At 39.8% G+C, this 24,143-nt stretch overlaps 1 protein-coding gene and 1 long non-coding RNA gene across 3 annotated transcripts in view; one reads left to right on the top strand and one right to left on the bottom strand.

The window, feature by feature from the left end:
- Nucleotides 1-50: 50 nt before the first annotated feature.
- Nucleotides 51-3,744, bottom strand: LOC309498937. Its single transcript, XR_014206071.1, has 2 exons — nt 2,115-3,744; nt 51-1,692 (listed from the first exon to the last, which is right to left on the bottom strand). It is a non-coding gene; the product is annotated as an uncharacterized lncRNA (long non-coding RNA).
- A 9,868-nt stretch (nt 3,745-13,612) lies between these two features.
- The window catches only part of arhgap20b (Rho GTPase activating protein 20b), a 55,441-nt gene continuing 44,910 nt past the window's right edge, over nt 13,613-24,143 (top strand). The window contains exons 1-2 of one of the 2 annotated variants that reach the window (XM_082169883.1): nt 13,613-13,929; nt 15,043-15,110. In XM_082169883.1, coding sequence (XP_082026009.1) covers nt 13,840-13,929; nt 15,043-15,110 — 158 coding nt within the window. In that variant the 5' untranslated portion in view covers nt 13,613-13,839. The other variant, XM_082169884.1, reaches the window with a different exon arrangement.

The raw sequence follows: 24,143 nt of genomic DNA, 5'->3' as shown, positions 1-24,143 counted from the left end.
TGTGAATGTGTGAGTCACACTGGAAACAAACTGCACACTGGAAGTCAATACTGTTTCCTCATTTCTCTTTATTGCATAAAACATTAGACAAATTCTGCTTAAAGCTTCAGGCTAGTAAGCCAAAGGTTCTACATCCAGGTGGTGACCTTAACACCCATGCTTAACCATAGACTGCTCTATGCCTCAGATTGTAAGGAAACAATGCTTTTTAATGCAGTGGATGCGAGGGGCATCAGTGTATTGAAATATTTCTCAGACATTCTGTTTATCCTTGCATACTTTTTCCCCACCACTACAAACTTCTGCAGTTAAATTAGGTCAAACTGTTTGGCATACAGACTCCATTCGTACTTGTGTTTTGTTCATAATTTCAATCTTAGGTGTAGGCTACTATGTATTTTGGCTTTGTATTACTTTATACTTTTTTTAAATGTATCGCCAGAATGTCATTGTCTGAGTTCAAAGTTCAGAACAGAAGAATTGGCTCCCTTTCAATTCATGACTAAGAATTTGAATTGAATTAGCCACACCCAACAGGAAGCTGAATTGGAATTACAGGAAGTGGAATTTACTGAATTGCTATTTAAAGAAATTCAACACAGTAGTACAGTTAATTCACCATAAATATATATTTAGCCTAAATATAAATATATATTTGATTTAAATATATATATATTTTATTACATACAAACTTTCCTTTACACTTAGTAAATTATACTTAAAATCAATTTAAAAACAATCCAACATCTTAAAATATTTGCAACCTTAATTCAAAATAAATAAAAATTCAGCATTTGAATTGAAAGTTGGCATTCTCTGTTCAATTCGTAATGCACAGTTGACAGAAAACAAGAATTCAACAAACCATTCTTATGCATCCTCGCAAGCACCAGTATTCCTTTCAGGAAAAGCAAATGTTTTTTTTCTTATGAACCTGATCAAATTTCATGTCTAAAAGGAGAAATTATTATTTCATGTTCTTCCCAAACAACCACTGTAGGTCCTACACAGAATTGAGATTCTAAAGGTAAAAAAACATTAGATTTAATGAACAGAAATACAGATAGCACAATCCTAAACGCATTACACCATATACTAACAATGACACACACATTTCACAACATTTTTTTTTTTTCAGCGAAGGAATTGTGCACTCCAACTGTCATCAGCAGCTGTCTGTGTCCTCAGAACACTGAACGCTGGGTATCTGAATTATGTTGAGAGTGTATGACTTATTACATAATGATCCCTGATGCAGACAGCACTAAGTTAATGGAACTTTTCTCGTCTTTGTTTTTCAATCTATGCATCTAATCTACCTGCTCACCCACCCAGAAAGATTGCAGCGATACAGAGCTAATGAACAAAAATGCACATTATAAATGAATAAATTGTTATGTGGAAAACACTTCCTGTGGTCCTGCTTATTTGATTTTTTTTCTTTTCCTTAGACATTTTGCATGAACATTAGTAGCTAAACTTACACATGTACTGCAAACACGGTTGAACATGAGAGTGTAACAGGATCGCTTAGGTCAAACGTGGTGTCGCAGAGCTCTGGAGACTCGTGCCCCCTCTCTTGGGGTATTTGACAAACTGACACCCCCTTAAATCGAGTGTCAACCACAGTCTGTCAAATACTCTAAGAGAAGAGTCTAGATCAGAGAGAGACCGGTAGATGAGTGGATAGACCTGGAAAGATGAGAAAAAACTATTTTAAAGCATGTTTAAAACAGGAAGATCTGTCCTTTGTGCCTCTCACTCCTCCCTCTTTTCCTCCACCCGTTCGTCAGATGTACTCAAACAAACTAAATAATCAATGATTCTTGATTTCTTAGAAAGCTTTTTCAGAATCAACACAAAAGAGAGTTCTTGAGTGGAGAACAGCATCCGGCTCAAAATATCAGGTATAATTATAAGTGAAATTATTAAAAAAGGATAGAAAAAAGAACCAAATCCTATGAAAGACCTTAAGCAAAGTAAAAATTTTGGATTATTTAATAGAGATGTTTCTTCCCCCACCATGCATCTCTCTGTTTCGCTCTACTTCTCTTCCATTTTTAATTCTACTTTCTTGTTTTATCTTTCTAGCTTGGATGAGAAGATGTTCAAACCTTTCTCGCTTCTGCAGTGGTTCGATCGGCATGGCTCCTCGCGTTGGCCCGGTGCTGCTTCCACGGGGACGTGTGCTCTCCGTGGCACACATGTGTCATGCGTCGATGAGTGTTTGTGTGAAGCGGACAGCATGTGTGTGATCACTAATAAGCCACCAGCATGAGGAGGAAGTAAAAGGGGGAAGATAACACGAAGGGTTTAGAGCAGGAAATATCTGGAGGTTAAGAGACAAAACTGTGTGTGTTAAAGTAGTTGTGAAATGTTAAAAAAAGTTCTGAGTTTGCAATACCAGCCACAAACTCTCCCGCCAAATTACTCCACAAACTGTAGTAGTGTGTGTGTTGCATTGTGTTGTATTATCAGTACCTCTTACATTTAGTTTATTTCCTAAAACACAACACAACACAAAAATGGGTGAAACATCTGTGAAAAAACAATACAGAAAATTCATATGAACCTATTAAAACTGTATATTGTGCTGTATTTTTAAAGACTTGTCATACATTGTGCACAATCTTCAGATGTGCCTAATAGAATGGAAATAGGACTCAATTTGGACTCCATAGCAAGCTGCCAAAAAAGTGTCTATGATTGAGATCCATTCTCGAGTGTGTGTGTGTGTGTGTGTACAGTGTGACATCTTTCATTAACATTAACGCGATCATTGTATGACCCAAGACACAAGGACATGCTCATTCGAGGAAAGTCAAGTCACCTTCATTTATATAGCGCTTTTAACAACATAGATTATTTAGCAGCTTTACAGTGATAATAGGAAATGAAAGTAACAGAGATTGTTTTGGCTTTACAGCAGCTCTAGAATAAATTTATTGTCCAGCTAAAGTTAGTTTTGATTGATTCAATTCCGTCGCAACGATCATTAGATATTAACTTAGGGGCTGCTAACAGGACACCATTCTAACAGAAAACCCTTAAGTTCTCTCTGCGCAAACTTTAAAAACGTGAACCTGTGAGAACGCTGAATGCGTGCACATGAGTATTATGAGTTCAGTCTATAGGTATGCACGTTTGAATATGTGTGCGCAGATGTGAAGTGCGCAGGTGTGTAGTCCTTCCCTACAAACCAACCTTCAACAAACTACTTGTCTGGCCTTAAGATTTATAATACAGAATTTTTATCGCTTCCGCGTAGCTACGTGAACCGGAATTATCCCAACAACATTTTATCTGTACAGAGGTAAAGGGAAGGGAAGGAGGCCTTCACAGGGGAGAGACAAGTTGACACTTCAGGACTGCGTTGTCATCGTGTCCAGGCACAGGTCCTTCATCAGATTTGGATACAGCCTGGATCCGGTGGACTGTGGTAAACCTAGGGATAAACAGAGAGACTAATATTAGCGTAGACGACATTCTTCTTATGATGTAACAAGTACATCAGGATTTATGGGAAGTGTTCCCGGTTCTGGCTGACCTAATTTATGCAGCCTAACATTGAATTATAGAAGTCTATAATGCGTTATGTGTATGCTAGGTCAAAGAGATGTGTTTTTAGTCTAGAACTGACAGAGTGTGTCTGTTTCCCGGACAATGTTAGGAAGACTGTTCCAAAGTTTTGGTGCTAAATAGGAAAAGGATCTACCACCAGTAGTCGATTTTGATATTCTAGGTATTAAATTCACCCAAAAATGAAAATTCTGTCATCATTTACTCACCCTCAAGTTGTTTCAAACCTGTATGAATTTCTTTTTTTTGCTGAACACAAAAGAAGATATTTTGAAAAATGTCTGTAACCAAACAGTTGATGGACCCCATTGACTTCCATAGTATTTTTTTTTCCTACTATGGAAGTCAATGGGGTCCATCAACTGTTTGGTTACAGACATGTTTCAAAATATCTTCTTTTGTGTTCAGCAGAAAAAAGAAATTCATACAGGTTTGAAACAACTTGAGGGTGAGTAAATGATGACAGAATTTTCATTTTTGGGTGAACTATCCCTTTAATTTAATTTAGGACGTTAATTTTGTGAATTGGTAAGTTTTGTCAGGGTGTGAAGAAATATAGAGCTGAGTATCATCAGCATAACAGTGAAAACTAATGCCATGCTTCCTAATGATATCTCCTAAGGGTAGCTTGTACAGAGTGAACAACAACGGTCCTAGTACTAGAACTAGGACTTTTGATCGATATGACATTTCTTCATTTACTGCTACAAACTGATTAAAGTCAGATAAGTATGATTTAAACAATGCTAATGCAATTCCACTAATGCCAACATAATTTTCGAGTCTATTTAAAAGAATGTTGTGGTCAATAGTATCAAATGCAGCACTAAGATCGAGAAACACTAATATCGAGATACAACCACGATCAGATGATAAGAGCAAATCATTTGTGACTCTAATGAGAGCTGTCTCAGTACTATGGTACGCTCTAAATCCTGACTGAAAATCCTCGCAGATATCATTTCTTTTTAAAAAGGACCATAGTTGTGAGGATACTGCCTTTTCTTTGACAGAAAAGGTAGATTTGAGATTGGCCTGTAATTGACTAATTCTGTACGATCAAGTTGTGTTTTTTTAACAAGCGGTTTAATCATAGCCAGCTTAAAAGTTTTTGGTACGTACCCTAATGACAAAGATTAATTAATGATAAGAGGGTCTATGACCTCTGGAAGCATCTCTTTCAATAGCTTAGTCGGTATAGGTTCTGACATACATGTTGTCGATTTAGATGATTTAACGAGTTTAGAAAATTCTTCTTCCCTCCTATAGCAATGAATGAATAAAAAATGTCCTCAAGGAGACTGCAATGCACTGCCTGATGCGATACTGTAGTAGACGGTTGCATAGTTATAATTCTCTCCCTGATATTATCAGTTTTGTTAGTAAAGAAGTTCATAAAGTCATTACTGCTGAGCTGCTTGGAAACGTCTGGGGTTGAAGATTTATTTTTCGTTAGTTTAGCCACTGTTTCAAATAAATACCTAGGGTTTTGTTTGTTTTCTTCTAATAGGGTTGAAAAATAAGCAGATCTAGCAGCTTTTAAGGCCTCTCTAATCTTGCTCTCCATGAAATGCAAAAAAACCTCTAGTTTTGTTTTCTTCCAGTTGCGCTCCATTTTTCTGCAGGCTGCTGGTAACTAAAGCATGTTATAGCTCATTCCAGGAATTCTGGTCAGATGAATAGTGGTAACTTGGGCTACGTTCACACTGCAGGGCTAAATGCTCAATTCCGATTTTTTGAAAAAATTCGATTTTTTTGCAAGGCCGTTCACATTTCCAATTAAATGCGACCTTTTGTGATCTCCTGTGTGAACGTGAAATGACCCAGAAGTAACCCGCATGCGCAGAAGAGTACTCAACGGTCAACGACGTCACTTGTTGTTTGCGGAAGTAGGCAAGTAGCTAAACTTTAACTGTGATTCTCTCTCTCACACACACGAGCGCGCGCAGCGACCGTTACACAAGAGCCAGACAGCAGCCGCTGACCTATCTAATATCAGATTCAGCACAAATAAGTTAACATAACGTATATATAATGGCCGTGGGATTTTTATTTATTTATTATTAACGGGCTCGTCGAGGTCGACCCGTTCGGCAGATTTACCTCAGCTCGACAAATATGCAGTCCGTTTTCAAACCGACGACTACTTCAACGCAGAATTATGACGTTTTCCGCGTATCAATGACGTGCGGGTCGGATACATGCGACCTGGCCGTTCAGACTGAAGTCGCATTTCAAAAGATCGGATATGTATCGGATTTGGGACCACATACCCAAGTGGCCTGGGTCGCATTTGAAAAGATCGGATCTGTGTCGTTCAGACTGTCATGAAAAGATCAGATACAGGTCGCATAGGGGCAAAAAAATCGGAATTGGGTCGTTTCAGCCTGCAGTGTGAACGTAGCCTAATGCATGTTGCTCACTCCAGGAATTAGTCAGATGAATAAACGCAGATGCCATTAAAATCTTAAAGCACCTGCAGAACACAAATGGTGTGATATTAATGTCTAATGCTCCTGTGGAGTGTAGACAGCCTGGTCTGACAGCTTCTAATGGCATAAACACTGCACTCTTTGAAAATGGTTGAATGCTTTGATGACTTTAAAGCCCTTAATAGCACAAGCACAAAACCTAAACATGCTTTCCCCCGTGCTGATTCATAGAAATGTTCTCCTCACTAATAATAAAAAAAATATATAAAAAAACCCTCAAATTCAATCCAACATATTTGTTCTAATCAATATGTGGACTGCAGTGGGCAAAAAAAGGAAAAGCTACATTTGAGTTGTGGTTTAGCAAAGTCTTCAGGCCTTCCTGCTGGTTGGAAGTGATGGATTACGGTTAATTTGTGAATTTCGTGAAATTGTGAACCGTTTTGAGAAGTGAGGCACTCATTCATTGCTTGTTTAATTAAAAAGCTTTGGCTGCCTGCCACCCTTCAGCAGCCTTTTAAACCATTTGAGCATACGGGGGAAAAGTTAAAGTTTGAAGTTCATTTCCGTAGTGCTGCAACTGGGTGGTTTTTAGAGTCCACTTGCAACGGTCGAGCTCTTCACAGACTGCTTTTGTGGTTGATTGGTGTTTTTGTGCTCAGCTGTCATGTGGTAATGTGTGAATTTCTGGTGGGGGATGTTGGATCCTCTGGTCTACTGAGTTTTCACACTCTTTCTCCTCGTGTCTCCACACTGCTGACGATCACTAATGTTTGACGGAGCTCAGCTCCAACCCTAGACCTTCTCATCAGGCAGATGACCTAGTCAGGCATGAAGATCCAGTGATACCGAAAGATCTTGAAATTTTATAAGCCATAAAATCCAGAAATCAGTATTTGAATTATGTAATTTAAGTAATTTAAATTGAAAAAGATTTGCTAAATTAATTCACAGTAGCCTATTATTATTATTTTTTTTATTTTTTTTTGAAATAATAGAAATGTAGGCTACTAAAAATACTGCTTTTTTATTGTGCAAAGACATTCACGTTTTTAATATTGATGATCTGATTTCTGGACAGCTGTTTATATGTAAGGAGAGAAAGTAGATAATATTATGGCTGATGATGAATCTTTTGCCTTATTAAGAATGATTGAATCATTAGAGAGATTGAGGAGGATTCGGAAGATTCAGAATAATGCAAAAAGGTAAATTAGCCTGCCGACTGTGTGCTAGTTCAATATAATCAAGCTTGAGTGTTTGGCTAACCCAGATGCTTTATACCAGCCGTGCCTTACAGTCGCTTTTGCTCAAGGTTAATGAGCATTACTGTAATGTGCTTTTATAAAAATATAATTGATCAATGCATATGCATGGCAGAGAACAGACACACTGGTCAAAGTTGGCACATACCCTTTTTGTGTTTTGTGTCCTGGGACTGAAATTAATACCCGCCAACCTGACAATGTGGGTGAAAATCAACTGGGGCGGGTAACAATATCAACTTACTAGCCTATTTGGCGGGATATGATTATGTTCGACATGGCTATTTTTACATAGCTATGTTAGAACGGCATGACTCGTCGGTTGTCAGTTAAGAAGATTCGTCAGAAAAGAAAGGAAACAGCTGATCATTTTATGAATTGAGAGCCGGTACACTCATTCTCAGAGTGCTTACCATTAACCATTTACTTTGTAGTAAGTTATATTTGGAGTTTACAATGGAATAAATTCTGTTTTAAAAGAGAAGCCACAGAATTTTGCAACAAGTAGTGTTCACTTTATGGCTCATTTATTTCTATGATATCCGTAAACAATAATTGAAAGCAATTCAGTTTTTCAAAATGTTACATGTATGTTCTGTGGTTCAGTCCCTATGACCTAGTTTTCCCCAGTCGGTGTAATTAGTAATTTCATTCACCTGTGTCCAGTTAATTACCTGATTAAGTTCCTTTGTTTGCCCTTGCATTTATAACCTGTGTTCTCCCTCATTCTTCGTCCGTTCTCATCTATGTTATAGCGTGTGTTATGTTTCCTGAGTTTTTGTTATTAAAAGATCCTGTTCCTCCTTGTCTTCGTGTGCTTGCTACCACGTTACGTGACACATAATCAGATTTTATAATAAATATATCTAAATCTGTTTTATATCTTATATTTTGGTTTGGTATAATCCATGAATTACACAGCGTGCTTATGTTTAAAATGTTTTACTTTAGGAATGTTGAGCAAATATGTTTTTTAACAGTAGTAGATCTATCAATCTAGTTGCTGAAGCCACTGTCTCGTATTGATGAGCTGGTCCTATAAGGTCTTGTGTTGTACAGCCAACTCATTTGGCTCAAAAGCGGATCCACCAATTATTTTGTTCCTGTTTACATGAATGTATGTGACAGCTCTGGCTACTGTGGACGTGAAAATCTTGCAATGTAACGGTAGTTGCTCAAGATGATTTGCAATTGATGAGACTACAAAGGATGGTAATTATGAAAATGCAGTCCTGGAAGAAGTGTGTTATTGAGGGTATGCATGTAATTCAGAAGTGTGTGCCAGAAGGATGAAGACAATCATGTAAATGCACATTACATTCATATTGTGAACTTAAGAGCACAAAAACCAACCACTAAGAAAAGCAGCAGAAGGAGAAACAACCGCTCGATGGTGTTTTTAGCCCCTAATGGCTCCTTCCAGGGTGTTAGTGTAGGCCTATAGTAGCCTGTGTTATGTATCCTGATTGACTTTATGATTAGTTAAACCTGTTTTGCACATGCATCGCCACAGAGTTAACCATTTCAGACAGTAGGCTACCGGACAGCCTCTGTCTCGTTCACTTCAAGTCTGTGGGCGTTACGCACAGCTCAGTGTGGCCGCTCCAATTTACCTTCAATGAAATCTATGTCAAAACGCGTCAAAAGAGGCAATGCATTTACGCAGAGCAGGGTCATAAACGCGCAGAAAACGTGGCCATGTGTGTCTGGAGTTCAGCGAGCTCCACGGACCACTCCTTCAGTCTATCCACGGAGCGCTCTGAAGTCAACAGCGCTGAATGAATGATGATCTGCTTTTATGTCATTTTTCCTTTTTTATTCAGAATATTCACAAATGTGTTAGCTATGGCATGAAATATCTGATATTCCGATTGTCAAATATATGCAAGTGGAAGTGTATTGTTGTTTAAACACCTTTATAACGATCGCGTTAGTTGAGCTGTATGCGCGATGGGCGCCGCCGTGTTAATTTGTGCCGCAGACGCAGTTCAGAGAATCGGATCTGTTGGATTTACAACACGTGTAAATTTCACATTCATCCACTTCTCCCGAAATACATAAAAGTAAGTGGCTGGTGAACTGGGAGAAGAATAGAGTAAACATTAAAGTTACTTACACAATGTGAATCTGATATGAATAAAACGTGTCGAATTATAATGGAAAGGATTATTATTACCTCCGAAAACAATACATTTAGAATTTGTAAAATACACACTGATGTCTATGCATAGACATCAGTGTGTATTTTACAAATTCTAAATGTAGGCTATTGTTTTTTTAGTAGCCTACTTATGTGAATTTATATGTCTGAAACCTAAAATAAACAGTATGTGGTTGAAAACACAGAAAAGTTGTGATATATGACAGCTCTGAGCGCGCCTGTCTCTGGCTAAATTCAACATTTGAATTTAGCAGTTGATCATGTGATGCACTGACCGTTCTGATCACACCGGTGTGAAACGCTCCAGGGACCAGCCTAGACTGATCACAACGGTGTGACCGTACGTGCGAAAGGCTTAAAAACAAGAAATTTTATGACACAAAATGTTGAAATGTAGGCTTAAATCAAACACATTTAATTCAGATTCTGTATATATAAAATGGAAACCAAAAACAACGAAAAAAACAGCTGGCTGACCCCTAGTGGGGTGGGGAAAAGGGGTGGTGGGGGGGCGGCCGACCCCCCCGCTCGTCTGCTTCCAGGCAGCTAATCCTAACCTCAACACATTAAGCAGGCATACTAGTACTTTATGGGTGCATATAAGTGCTTTAATGTACTAATATGCACCCTTTAGGTGTAGATCAGACACAAAAGCATACTTTTGAAAGTACTACCTCAGTGATGAGTTGACAGTACAGGTTTTGGACATTTTGTGAAGTCAGTGTTTAGTATTTTTAAATGTTTTCCAGATGACTCACCGCACAGCATACAGCATCGGTGGTCCAACAGCTTGAAATTCTGCCTCACGCAGCTGAGACAAAAGCTTGCATACCTCCATTGCCAGATTGATGCTCCCTGCAGTGACAAGAACAGTGCCAAAAACAAATGCTTGTCATTTATTTGAGCATATTTCAGGGGTCTCAAAAAATGTGTTTTTGGTTTACATTAGCACAATTACAATTATATTTGTTATACGACTTACCATATAAAGATAATGACATGCAAACACACTGAGACTTTCCTCATTTTGTGGCTGTAAAGTACAAGACTGTAAAGACTCATATTATGATGTGCTGGAGAGATAGTGTTAAACAACATGGATTATACAGCGTGCTGATTTTTAAAATAGTTTACTTTAGGAATATTGAGCAAATATTTTTTTTAACAGCAGTATATCTACCAATCTAGTTGCTGAAGCCACTGTCTCGTATTGATGAGGTGGTCCTATAAGGTCCTGTGTTGTTCAACCAACTCATTTGTCACAAAAGCAGATCCACCAATTATTTTGTTCCTGTTTTCATGTATATATTTGTGAATGCTCTGGCTACTGTGGACGTGAAAATCTTGCAATGTAGTTGCTCAGGGTCATATGAAATTGACGAGACTACAACGGATGGTAATTATGATAATGCAGTCCTAGGTAGAAGCATGTTATTGAGGGCATACATGTAATTCAGAAGTGTGTGCCAGAAGAATGAAGACAATCATGTTAATGCGCAGTACATTCATATTGTGAACTTAAGAGCACAAAAACAAACCACTAAGAAAAGCAGCAGAAGGAGAAACAACCATGCAAACGTGTGCAGGGTGACTCATATATTTGATGTCTATGGAGATGGATCAAAATATGTATGGATTGGAACATTACATGAAAGTCTTTTTTTTTCTGTTCCTCATTAAGCCTGTGTTCAGTGATCTCTGACTCACAATCATGGCCGCTCAGCAGCCTCCACCCTCCACACTGCGGCTGACAGCAGCAACATGTCAGGCCTGATTCTCACAGAGTGTGTTTGAGAAAGAACGAGAGAGAGAAACTTCAGTTACACCTTCACAACTCTAAAGAAAAAGATGCTTCCTTCGAAGAGACACCTCTTTTTTGGTTTTTCTGCTTGTCATGCAGTTTGCTGCATTAGCCAAAATAGCAGAACAAGGCATTAGAAAAAGAGAGAAAGGAGTTATTTTAAGATACATTTTTATTCAGATGCTCGGTATCAAGGTATTTGACTTGTGCTGTGCTCTGCTGGTTTTGGTCCTATAGTTTGGATCAAATCTTCACTGCAGCTTTTCAGTGTGACTAGATGCAGATATAGATCAGCAAAGTGTTCTAACCACACCAGTCATGATGACTCACATGCACTCATATCACACTCTCACACGCACACAGACTTATATATGTTCTCATCTGCTTCTATCAAAGCATCAAATATAAAAATAAAAATAAACATCTTTTCTGAATTTATTCATGATGTCTCTTTTACTAGCTTATGTGAATATCTGTTTTAAGTATTGTGTGTGTCTAGGATGGTCATGTTTGTGCATGAATGTGTACAACTTATGTCCGTAAGTGACTGTGTGTTTGTGGGCATGTTTTTAGATGATATTTAAACACTGTTCACTAAAGTTCTGATTGCTTGTTAATCCTTGATTATAAAGTCCTGTGGAGGAAATCGTAGGGTTCTCTTCTTCATTGTAAGGTTGTGTGTGCATATGTTTGTGTATAAGTGTGTACATGTGGCCGTGTGCGGGGTGGGTGAGTTTTCAATATCTCTGTAAATAATCAGATGTGTGTGCAATCACCATTTCAACACTCAACCGGCTAAAGTTGTGGCCCATCTCTTAAAGGGGAAGTTCTGATATTCAGTTTGTCTTAAAGGAGAAGTTGACTTTGTTTCTTCAGCATGCGCCTTAAGCAAGTGTTTTCATCAGCCTCTTCTGCATGACTTTATTAGTACAAAGTTGTGCTTTATAATACTGCAAGGAAGGTAAAAAGAGGAATGAATTTGAATCTAAATTTGAACTTTTTGCAAGTTGAGTGCTTTTGACTCTGTATGGGATCAGGTGAAAGAGTTTCTAACTTTAGCTCTGGTAATTCTTCCAGCTGTTTACCAAGCCCTTGCACACTTACAAAGACTTTACGCTTTACAAAGATGCCTACACACACACACACACACACACACACACACACACACACACACACACACACACACACACACACACGCGCACACAACACTCATGCACTGAAAACAAATCCTGATAATTTCAAATGATTTATATATATATATATATATATATATATATGATGTGTGATAGTTATCAGTGCATTGCACTTGTAAAAACACACTTAATGACCTTTTTAAACCAAAAATTGTAAAAAGAAACGGTCGAGCCTTATTTGTTGGCAGATGCCACTTGGTTTGATACTGTGTCGAATGCAATGAAATGTACACATTTTAAAGTGTCATTTAAGTGCTGTTTTTTCAAAGACTACTTTGAGCCACTCAAATGCAGTGACAAATTATAAATGATGTCTTCAAAATCACACAAGGCAAATCAGTTAGATCCAAGTACTTAAGTAAAAACAAAAACAGTTAAATAAATATAGACATTGAAAAGAGTGTATTTTGGCTCCGTCCGTCAATGTACATATGCAGATACAGAGCTGTATCTTGTGAGGGAAGAAGTGAGAAGATGGAGGCAACCTGATAATAGCCTCTTGTGTGACTCAGAACTTGGTCAGGCAGCTCTGTTGCATCAGTGGGCTGAGTTTCATCTGCAGGCCTTATGGCACATGAAAACTATATAAATACCGTTTGAAAATGATTTTTTTATTGTTTTCTCTAACTTTAAAATGAAGTAATTAATGATCTAAAATTAATTGCTGCTTGACAGAATCCAGTTAAAAAAAGCTGGCTAATTTAGCTGCTGTTTGGTGGGATTTGTTCACAAATTAGGCCATGAACCGTGAAACTGCATTTGAGATGTGGCCATTAGTTCTACAATGAATGTTCAGCGTGAAGCTGGACTGTTAACATTGTCATCATAAACTGTTTCAAAGCAACATATTAAAATACAGAATTGCTGTTGATTGCAAAGCTGCACTTAAATGTAATATCTTCTGTAGTGACGGTGACATCCAGTAGGGGGCCTTGGAACTTCAGTGAATGTGGAACAGAACTCTGAACCTCCATGTCCATATTTAGAGAGTGAGACTGAAAGAATGTGTGTGTGAGAGAGAGAGAGAGAGAGAGAGAGAGAGAGACAAACAGGGGAAGAAATGAGAAATCCTTGCTAAGGAGGGAGGGAGGGAGAAAGGAAGGGGACAGTAATGAAAATTAAAGAGAAAAGAAAAAGTTGTGGGGGGACATGAGATGGGTTGGGTGGGTAAAGTTCCTCACACCAAGTTCCAGATAACTTCTCATCTGGATGAGGAAGTCAAACCCCTTTACAATTTATTTTATGATTTTATGAGGGAAAAATAAAGAAATATATAATCTCGAAGACAATTCAAGCTCATTTCCTTTGTGGGAATTGATGCATGTTTTCTTTCTTTTTTTCCCTTTTTTTTTTTTTTGTGAATGAGGAGATTTAGAGCAGCCTTGCCGAGGACAATTGAGGGAGATGGATGAAAATGAGTCCACATCAGAAGGTCTCAAACTGCACTAACCTTCAATCTACCAGAAGTGGACCGGTGACCAGGCCTGTGGAGGAAAAGGTGAATTTACATAGAGGTAGCAATGGTTTGTTTGTGTAAATTCAGCAAATGATTTACTTGAGGTGTCCTAGAATGGACCTCAAACTGAGGGTAGGTGAGCTATACATGAGACATTTACTTAAACCTGTTATGCATTTAATGGTAGTGCATGCGTTTAGCTCATATTTAATCTTCTGATATTCACATCACTGGTCAGTCGTATCTAAATATGAAATTCTGTACCTAAATTAAATCTGGTTCCTGGGGGCAATTGCTGCTATTTCAGTGCAAATATACAGCATTCATAGCCATCCAATCTTTTTGCAAGTTAAAAGCTTCCAAGGTTTTACTTTGAATGTTTTTTTTTTTTATTCAGACCCATGTATCCTGAAATGACATGTACATGTTTTTCAGATATTATCTATTTGTTGTGTTTTGCAACTAAATAAGAGCATCTGCTCATCTACACAATTGTCACAATTAGAATGCAGTGCTTTCCAGCTCTTTAACAGATGTCTTGCTGACATGTTTTCTTACTGGCATATGGTGTCTGAAACTCACTTTTTATATTAACACACATGAAAGCTTGAGAAATCTTCTTATTTTTTTTATGGAACATTATGTGAGCTAATCTGACCTTTGTAATTTAATCTTATTAGATTCTTAGGGAAAATCTTTATTGATCCTTAGGATCCTTATGGATTTGTTTAAAATAATGAATTTCCATTAGCAATTTTGGATAGGGATGTTTTAATGCGTCAACCAGAATAATAGACTAATATTGTGCATTCTTATTTTGCAGTTTTGCCTGTGATTTTTTTTTCTTGCAATAAATAAATAAAATAAAACATCCAATGACAAACCGTGCTACCTCTCCTTATGAAAATATGGAAAGGTCAGTGAAGCATTCACACCAGATGTCATATAAAGAAGAGAGATTATCTTAAAGGTGTGAATTTTCTTCTCTCAATGAACAGATAATTGCTATAGTTACCAAATTATTTTATAGCATATTTCTTTTAGTTTTCTCTTCATTTATTAGTACTTTTGTTGCTGCTGCCGATGATGATTTTGACCTTTTTTCGCGATGTGTATATGTAATTGGTGTGCAATTGTGTTTGCTTTTATTTGTAGATGATGAAGTCCACAATTCCAAGAAGAAAAACCGCTGTTATTAAAGCTTTCAGCAAAACCAGACAAAGGTATGTATAGACAAGCAAATACACACGTATTTAGATTTAGATTTGTATGTGTGTGAGGGGGAAGTGAAAATGAGACATGAAAAATTAAAAGAATATTACATTTACATTCCACATCAATTTAAAATGCCCAAAGACTCCTCAAAAAAAGAGTATGTTTGTATGTGATCAGTCAGTCAGGAACTCTTTTCCCCTCTGTTCCTGACTGACTGATCTATGTGTGCCTACTTACCTACTTAACCATATTTTGGGGACACATTTGTATCCAGAAGTCAGCTACGATGACGCAATGGGAACGCCCTTAGGGCGGTGCTGATTGTCTGAACCCGTATATAGAATCACGCCAATTCATTGGCTGATGGCGTGGGTGCCTCCTCAGCGGCGCTACGTCACTCACTCTTATACCGTGAACGCGCCATCTGCTCCTCAGATTTTCCACCGATGAAGAAGAAGCTCCTTCGGCAGCAAGAGGAGCTTGGCAGCAAACGCAGCGTCTCGTTCCCTATTCAGAGAACATGAGACGTTCTCTTTCATAGGTTCATCCGACGCTGCGTAGCGATGATGCAATGGGAACGATATACCACACACGCCAAGCTAAGCACTGCCAGATCTGGCCCAGCAAGGAACTCTCCTTTAACCTTTTTTTTTTGAGCCAGACCAAACTCAACTAGGACCTAAGCGACCAGTTCATATGGAAAGAACCCGGGAACTAGGGGCCGCATCTAAATCCAAGTAATAAAACCTGATAAAAGTGTGCGGAGAGGACGAACTTGCCGCCACACAAGTATCTTCTAAAGGAACTCCCTTAAAAAGAGCCTGGGAAGACGCGATACTCCTAGTAGAGTGAGCTTTAACGCCCAGAGGTGAAGGACGTTACGCACCTCATAAGCCAAAGAAATTGCGTCTCTCACCTTGTGCTTAGAGGCGGCGAGCCCTGGGCGGCCAGCCCCAAAGCATACAAACAACTGAGACGACTTGCGCCACTGGCCAGAGCAGTCCACATATGCCTTTAAAGCCCGAACAGGGCAAAGCAAATGATGCTTCTCCTCCTCAGCAGAGGAAAAAGGAGGGGGACAGAAAGAGTGAAGAACGACAGAATGATGTTGACAAAACTTTGGGGACATAACCAGATCTAGGTCGTAGATACACCTTCACAAGACCTGGGGCAAACTCCATGCAAGGCTCATTCACAGAAAGAGCCTGCAGATCCCCCACACTCTTGAGAGAGGCCAATGCTAACAAAAGCGCCACCTTAGCCCCTTTCACACAGAGATTCCAGAAAATACACGGATAATGTGTCCCGGGATTTGTCCTGGGATCTTTTGATTTTGGTTCATTCACACTGCCAGTTATATCCAGAATCTGTGAGTGCGTTCACACACATCCCATAAAGATCCCGTAAAGACACGTGACGTCAGGATGTGATAACTCCTATCAGATGTCAGTTCTGCTGATAACTCCTCTTCGTCATTTCTACATTTCTACTGGTCCTGGCTTTTGTTCACACAGGGCGCGTTCCGGGACTGATCCTGGCAATGTTACTAGGTCCCCATCCCGGCATCTTTCCTGGCATCAATCCTGGGACATGTTTGTGTTCACACAGAAGGCACTCTGTCAATTTTACGGCAATTTCCCGGGATCAAAGCGCTGTGTGAAAGGGGATCTTGAGAGTCAGAATCCAGTCCGGAGCTGACTCCAAGGGTTCAAAGGGAGGCTCTAATAGCCCCTCCAAAACAACTGATAAATCCCAGGTGGGGACACTAATAGGACGTGCAGGCCTCAAGCATCTAACTCCACGCATAAACGAGGAGACCAGACAGTGTCTATCTAGGAGGACCTCGTCTGACTCCTGACAGGCAGCGATAGCCGCGACTTAAACTCTCAAGGTAGTAGCAGCTGCTCCAGACACAAACTTATCCTGCAGGAATTCCAGCACTGAACCGACCGGGCAGCTGACTGGGTCCACTGCATGAGCCGAACACCAAGACTCAAAGACCTTCCACTTAGAAAAATATAGCCACCTAGTAGAAGGCACACAAGCGTTATCAATGGTCTCCCGAACATTAGCGGGAAGACCAGACGTCACTGTCGCTAGCTATTCCCTTTTATCGGCCACACCTACAGCCTTCATATCTCGGGTCAAGGACGCCAAATCCTGCCCTGGAGCTGAGACAACAGATCTCTCCTGATAGGAATCTGCCAAGGGGACCCCTCCACCGGGGAGATCAGTTCCGAGAACCACGTCTGGGATGGCCAGAATGGGGCTACCAGAAGGAGGCGAATTCCACACTCCCTTAGTTCGCCTAAACGTTCGCCTAATGCGTTTTTTTCAGTGAGAGGCGCCTTTTTTCAATTGTTTTCCTATGGCAGTGAGCGTTCTGCGCACTGTTTATCGTGTTTTTGCAGTTGAAAAAAAAGCATCTCCGAGCAGAAAAAGCGCCCGACGTCATCGCGTTTTTGTCCACTGTCCAATCGAATGAATGGAGAGGCGGGCCTTCCGTTTTAGTGATGAAAGCCACAGTTGCTTGAACGCCCGGAAAGTGCCATGATGGAGGATAAACTTGTGGTACTCTCGCGGGTTACCTGGAGCTTAACGACTTCACAAACCGTAACTACCACAATGTTAACAGAAAGTAAATAAAGCTAATAAAAGCAACATAAAAAACGCAGTGCACTGCTCGTTCTGTGTGATGGGGCAGTGCTGTGTGCCTCGCGTTTTCGAACCTGAAAAACGTGTTAGGTGTGATCGGGGCCTTACTCTGCAAAGGACTGCAGGGATTAGCTTGACTGGAGGGAATGCATACAGTCTAAAATCCAGCCATAGATGAGCGAAGGCATCTATCCCCAGAGGCGTCGGATGAGACAGGGAAAACCACAGTATACGTTCACTGTATAAGAGTGAGTGACGTAGCATCCCTGAGGAGGCGCAATTAATCCATCAGCCATCAGCCATCAGCCATAGGCGCCATCAGCCAATTAATTGGCGTGGTTCTATACGGGTTCAGACTAGTGTTGTCAAAAGACCCGGTGCTTCGGTACCAAGTCGGTACTAAAAAAATTAAACCGTTACGTTACCAGCTTTTCTTAAGTACCGGTGGTTACCGAAGTACCGGATTAATCCGGTTCTTAACGCGCTGTCCAAAAGAGACATGGCGACCGGCGGCACTACTAATGCGGTGGCTCTGAATCCACTCGTTGACAAGAAAGGAGGAAAGAGCCACATATGGAAATATTTTGGATTAGGCTAATGTCACGTTGCTATAAGGGGCCGTTCACATAGCTAATTTTTTTGTGTGTGCAAATTCGTTATTTCAAATGTAGGCGTGCGGCATGTGCGCTTATAATAGATGCGGCGCAGCGCAGTCGTTTTTCCAGGCGCGCCTTTGTTCATGGTTGCACAGCAACGACAGACGCCACGGAAGAGCAAGCGCATTTGGAAAGAAGGAGAAAGCGGTGCGAACTGCGCTCTCCATGATGATGACGAGGAAGTATCAGCAAAGAATTAATTTATTTCTAGCCCTTGCATTAGCTTTACTACTAGATATATTTATGGAGATGAGAATTAAAAGCTGCCCTGTACAGCTATGATCAGCTGTTCGGCCAAGCTTTCGATGTTGTTACGGAAAGGCCGAAGCTGATCAGTTGATTTTTGTTACATGACCTGTTGAGACGTTTTCATCTCGCCGCGGCATAGCCTACATTTGAAATAAAGGTTTTGAACGCGCAAAAAATGCGATATGTAAACGGGCCCCTAAAGTGGTATCGGGTACGGTTGTATCGGGGTAGTTTTAAGAGCACAGTATCAGACCGACACCCAAATACTGGTATCAATATCGGTGCATCCCTATTTATGTCATTAATATCAGTCCGTCAGAAAAACAGTTCTAGGCTTATTCTTGGCTGGATAACTCTTAGCAGGTTTAAAAAGCCCTTTTAAATTAAATATGAACACAGTTTTGGATTAAATAAAAGTCAAATAAAAGTCAAATAAAACACGATATACACTTTAATATATGTAAATTTAATCTAAATTAAGCTTTGGTACCGAGAACCGTGGATTTTCAACTGAAATTTTGGTACCGTGACAACACTTTCAGACAATCAGCACCACCCTAAAGCTCAATTTATACTTCTGCGTCGACCTCCCACCGTAGCTACGTCGTAGGTACGTCGTACCCTTCGGCGTACCCTGATGTGCACCTCTCCAAAAATGTAACAAAGCGTCAATTCTACGCGGACGCAAGCGCTGTGATTGGTCAGTAAGAACCGCTCCCTCAGGTTTCACATGCTCCCTCTGCATGTGTAATTGCGTGTCAACGCGGACAACGACGCAGAAGTATAAATGAAAACCAACGCGTAGTCTACAGCGTAGAGGCTCCGGCGATGCAGAAGTATAAATCATCCTTAAAGGCCTATTTATACTTCTGCGTCGGACCTACGCCGGAGCCTCTACACTGTAGGCAACGCGTTGGTTTTAATTTATACTACTGCGTCGTTGTCCGCGTTGACGCGCAATTACTCATGCAGAGGGACCATGTGAAACCCAAGGGAGGGGTTCTAGCAGACCAATCACAGCGCTTGCGTCCGCGTAGAATTGACGCGTTGTTACATTTTTGGAGAGGTGCGCGTCAGGGTACGCCGAAGGGTACGCGTGCTAAACACAGCCTACGACGTATTTACGGCGTAAGTTCGATGCAGAAGTATAAATAGGCCTTAAAGGCTGATTTATACTTCTGCGTCGGACCTACGCCGGAGCCTCTACGCTGTAGGCAACGCGTTGGTTTTCATTTATACTTCTGCGTCGTTGTCCGCGATGACGTGCAATTACACTTGCAGAGGGAGTATGTGAAACCTGAGGGAGCGGTCCCAGCAGACCAATCACAGCGCTTGCGTCCGCGTAGTGTTGACGCGTTGTTACATTTTTGGAGAGGTGCACGTCAGGGTACGCCACAGGGTACGCGCGCTACACACAGCCTACAGCCCAATTTATACTTCTGCGTCGAACTTACACCGTAGCTACGTCGTAGGCTGTGTGAAGTGCGCGTACCCTTCGGCATACCCTGACGTGCACCTCTCCAAAAATGTAACAACGCGTCAACCCTACGCAGTCGCAAGCGCTGTGATTGGTCTGCTGGGACCGCTCCCTCGGGTTTCACATGCTCCCTCTGCAAGTGTAATTGCGCGTCAACGCGGACAACGACGCAGAAGTATAAATGAAAACCAACGCGTTGCCTACAGCGTAGAGGCTCCGGCGTAGGTCCGACGCAGAAGTATAAGTCAGCCTTACGACGTAGCTCGACGCAGAAGTATAAATTGGGCTTAAGGGCGTTCCCATTGCGTCATCGCTAAGCAAGCAGCGTCCAGTGAACCTATGAAAGAGAACAAAATCACTTAGCAACCATAGGCTACTTTAAAATCCCTGGTAAAAACACCAAATTTGGCACACACCTAGTCAAAACCCATATCTATAGGAAAAAAATATATTCCACTGTTTTCCATGATACCACAATTTTTTGATTAACATTGATGAAACACACAGCTATATAGACCTACTGTATCGCACAGATCTAATTTTACACATCAAATGTGTTCCCCCAACAGTTAACCGTTCATTTAAGACATAGCAGATAATGTTTGCGTAAATTTTCGCCAAGACAGATATTTTTAAATACTGTCTGTAATTCTGTCTTTGTGCGCGCGCTTCGGATCTGTCAGTCAGTCAGTCAGCGCGCGATAGATTGTTTTGCTTACATCAGCATGAGATTAAAAAAATCGCATTCACTGGTTCAGACTCATGCCATCGAGAATTTGCTATGAATATTCACAAAGTTGGAATGCTGCGCTTTAAAACGATACCAAACTTGTGCTGAGAGGAAGCGCCAGTCGTCGAGAAGCGAGCAGAGAAAAAAACGCATTTTTCAAGGAAAAGGAAAGGTTCTACTCCTCTCAGAAAACGTACAAATAAAGATACCTTTAGATGTTTAATTGCAATTTGGAGCATTAGGATCGCTAGACGAGGGCTTAATGAACACATTTTTGTGAAAACCTCAAATTCAACAAAATTTGAACATTTGAAAAATTAAAAAATGAAATTTTTCACTTGTTTTGCCTGTAGCTCGAAATTAGCCCATGCGCACTCCGATTCATTTTGCCAGCACGACACACACACACACACACACACACACACACACACACACACACACACACACACACACACACACACATACTGACTGACTGTTTATATCTGACCAATCCCTTGGTAATGGCTAGAAGACACACTCTGCCTTATATAGGCAGGAATGCAACAACAGAGACACACACATAAGAAAGCTGGCAAAGTGCGTCATTCAGATTAGGAGATAGAAGAGAGAGAGAGAGAGAGAGAGACAGTGGCAAGGTGCCAATAGAACAATTAATAAATATAACAGAAAGCTAAAAATCTTGCAATTATTTGTGTTTGTGTTATAGTTTTATGTAAAATTACCTGAAATTTACATACACAGCATAGAATGAATAAATACATTTATAAACCACCTTTCAACCGCATATATATATATTATACTTTATAAGCCAGTCTTTTGTGTGACAGTAGGATGAATTTTTTATATTGATTTAAATAACTCATTTTTTTAAATATAATGTAAAAATTGCAATGGCAGATACACTTGCTCCTTGAAATTTAAATAGGAACACAAACGCAGGAACAGGTGTTTTCTTCACTACTGTAATATTCAGCTCGTTGTCATGGCAATAAAGTTGACAGGTTTCTGAAGGTGACTTCCAACGTAGGTGAAAATTATACTTCTTTATGCATAACATTGAAAAAAACATTACTGAATGTGTTTACGTGCTCAGAATGTTTCCGTTTTTCTGCACCAAGTTAACTTTGGCTCATGTAAACCTTTATCAATATTTGTGATTATCAGTATTTGTTAATTTGTGCATGTGTTATACATTCCTATTATTATAGATTCTGAAGTCTGTTTAAAGCCCAGTTCATGGGAAATGCAGTATTTGTATGTAGATGTAGAAATCAAGGAAACAGTGCAGCCTTTGCCAACATGCCAGAATATCATTTATATAAGGACACACTGAATGAGACATTATTATTTAAAGGGTAGTTCACCTAAAAATTAAAATTCTGTCATCATTTATTCACCCTCAAGTTGTGCCAAACCTGTATGAAGTTCTTTCTTCTGATGATCACAAAAGACAATGTTTTGTTGAATGTCTGTAACCAAACAGCTGTAGGCCACATTGACTTCCATAGTATTTTTTTCCCCATATTATGGAAGTCAAGTCCATCAACTGTTCGGTTACTGACATTCTTCAAAATACCTTCTTTTTGTGTTCAGCAGAAGAAAGAACTTCATAGAGGTTTGGCACAACATAAGGGTGAATAAATGATGACAGAATGTTCATTTTTGGGTGAACTATTCCTTTAAACAAACATTATGTCTTATATCATAAAACAGATTGTTCCGGTTCTTGATGCTGATTAGTCAATATGCTATAACCGCCAAACAGATTTGTATATCACTGTGCAACACCCTTAGCATCCACCCTTGGCAGCATAAACAGTCAATACTGTGAAATTGTAAAAATGTTTATCATTTATTTAATTAAGTATGAGTGACCCCTTTTTGACATTATGTCTGCATCATTCACCTTGGTAACACTTAAATTCTATAGTCCACTTTAGACAATCTACTGACTATAAATAACTTTGCAAGTATATGTCAACTTATTCTACTAACCTAACAGTCTAGCAATACTCTGAGAGTAAGGGTACGTTTACACGACAATGATGTGCTAAAAACGGAAACGTTTTTTCTTTGTACAGATGACAACTTTATCAAAATGATTCCAGTTCACACGAATCCGCGAAATTATTACGCAGTATTATGCATGCCAGACAAGTAGTTGGTGATGTTACTTTATAAAGAAAGACTATGCGCCCACGCACATATGCATTCTTTTACTACAGTGCACTTGATCCGAATGGACATGCGTATAGACACAAATTACAAAATGTATTAGTGTTTTGTCCAATTTTCATTCTAAGGAAGTTAATCTTAATAATACTGTGTTATTACTTTGTCTTCTGGGTAAATTTCTTTTTCACTTAGCCAGAAACATTCACTGTAATCCCAATTTTAGAATGTTCTCCTGAAGTCCCATTTAACTTCCTTTAAAGGGATACTTCACCGTTTTTTCATATTAAACTATGTTATTCCCTTAACTAAGACGAGTTGATACATACCTCTATCGTCTCAGTGCGTGCACTAAATCCCTCTGTCTTGCGGCGAAACTTTGTTAGCCCAGTTCATTTAATATGGGCCAAGCAGAGAAGCTACCAAACACCTCCACGTTTTCCCTATTTAAATACAGTTACTCGCGAAGTGTAACTCGACCTAGGACGGTGACACAAAACAAAACGTTGCGCTTTTCTAAGCGTGTAAAATGGATAACTATTTTGTATGGCGGAATACCATAGCAAGTGCTTGTAAGCACTTCGACTTGGCGTAGTAATATCTTCACTCGTGAAAAATCCTCTCACCGGCCCCCGCTCCCTCTAGTGAAGATATTACTGCGCCAAGTCTAAGTGCTTACAAGCACTTGCTATGGTATTCCGCCATACAAAATAGTTATCCATTTTACACGCTTAGAAAAGCGCAACGTTTTGTTTTGTGTCACCGTCCTAGGTCGAGTTACACTTCGCGAGTAACTGTATTTAAATAGGGAAAACGTGGAGGTGTTTGGTAGCTTCTCTGCTTGGCCCATATTAAATGAACTGGGCTAACAAAGTTTCGCCGCAAGACAGAGGGATTTAGTGCACGCACTGAGACGATAGAGGTATGTATCAACTCGTCTTAGTTAAGGGAATAACATAGTTTAATATGAAAAAACGGTGAAGTATCCCTTTAAGAAAATGTCAAAACCTTTGAACACAAAGGCTAAAACATGTATCAACCTTTAGTCTGTTGTAAGGAACCTTTAATTTTTCATGATGACAAAATGTTGTGTTGATTTCTA

This window comes from Leuciscus leuciscus, assembly GCF_965113295.1.
Source record: "Leuciscus leuciscus genome assembly, chromosome: 5".
Taxonomy (NCBI): domain Eukaryota; kingdom Metazoa; phylum Chordata; class Actinopteri; order Cypriniformes; family Leuciscidae; genus Leuciscus; species Leuciscus leuciscus.
The sequence above is the reverse complement of the archived record's forward strand: the minus strand, read 5'-3'. Positions and strand labels throughout refer to the sequence as shown.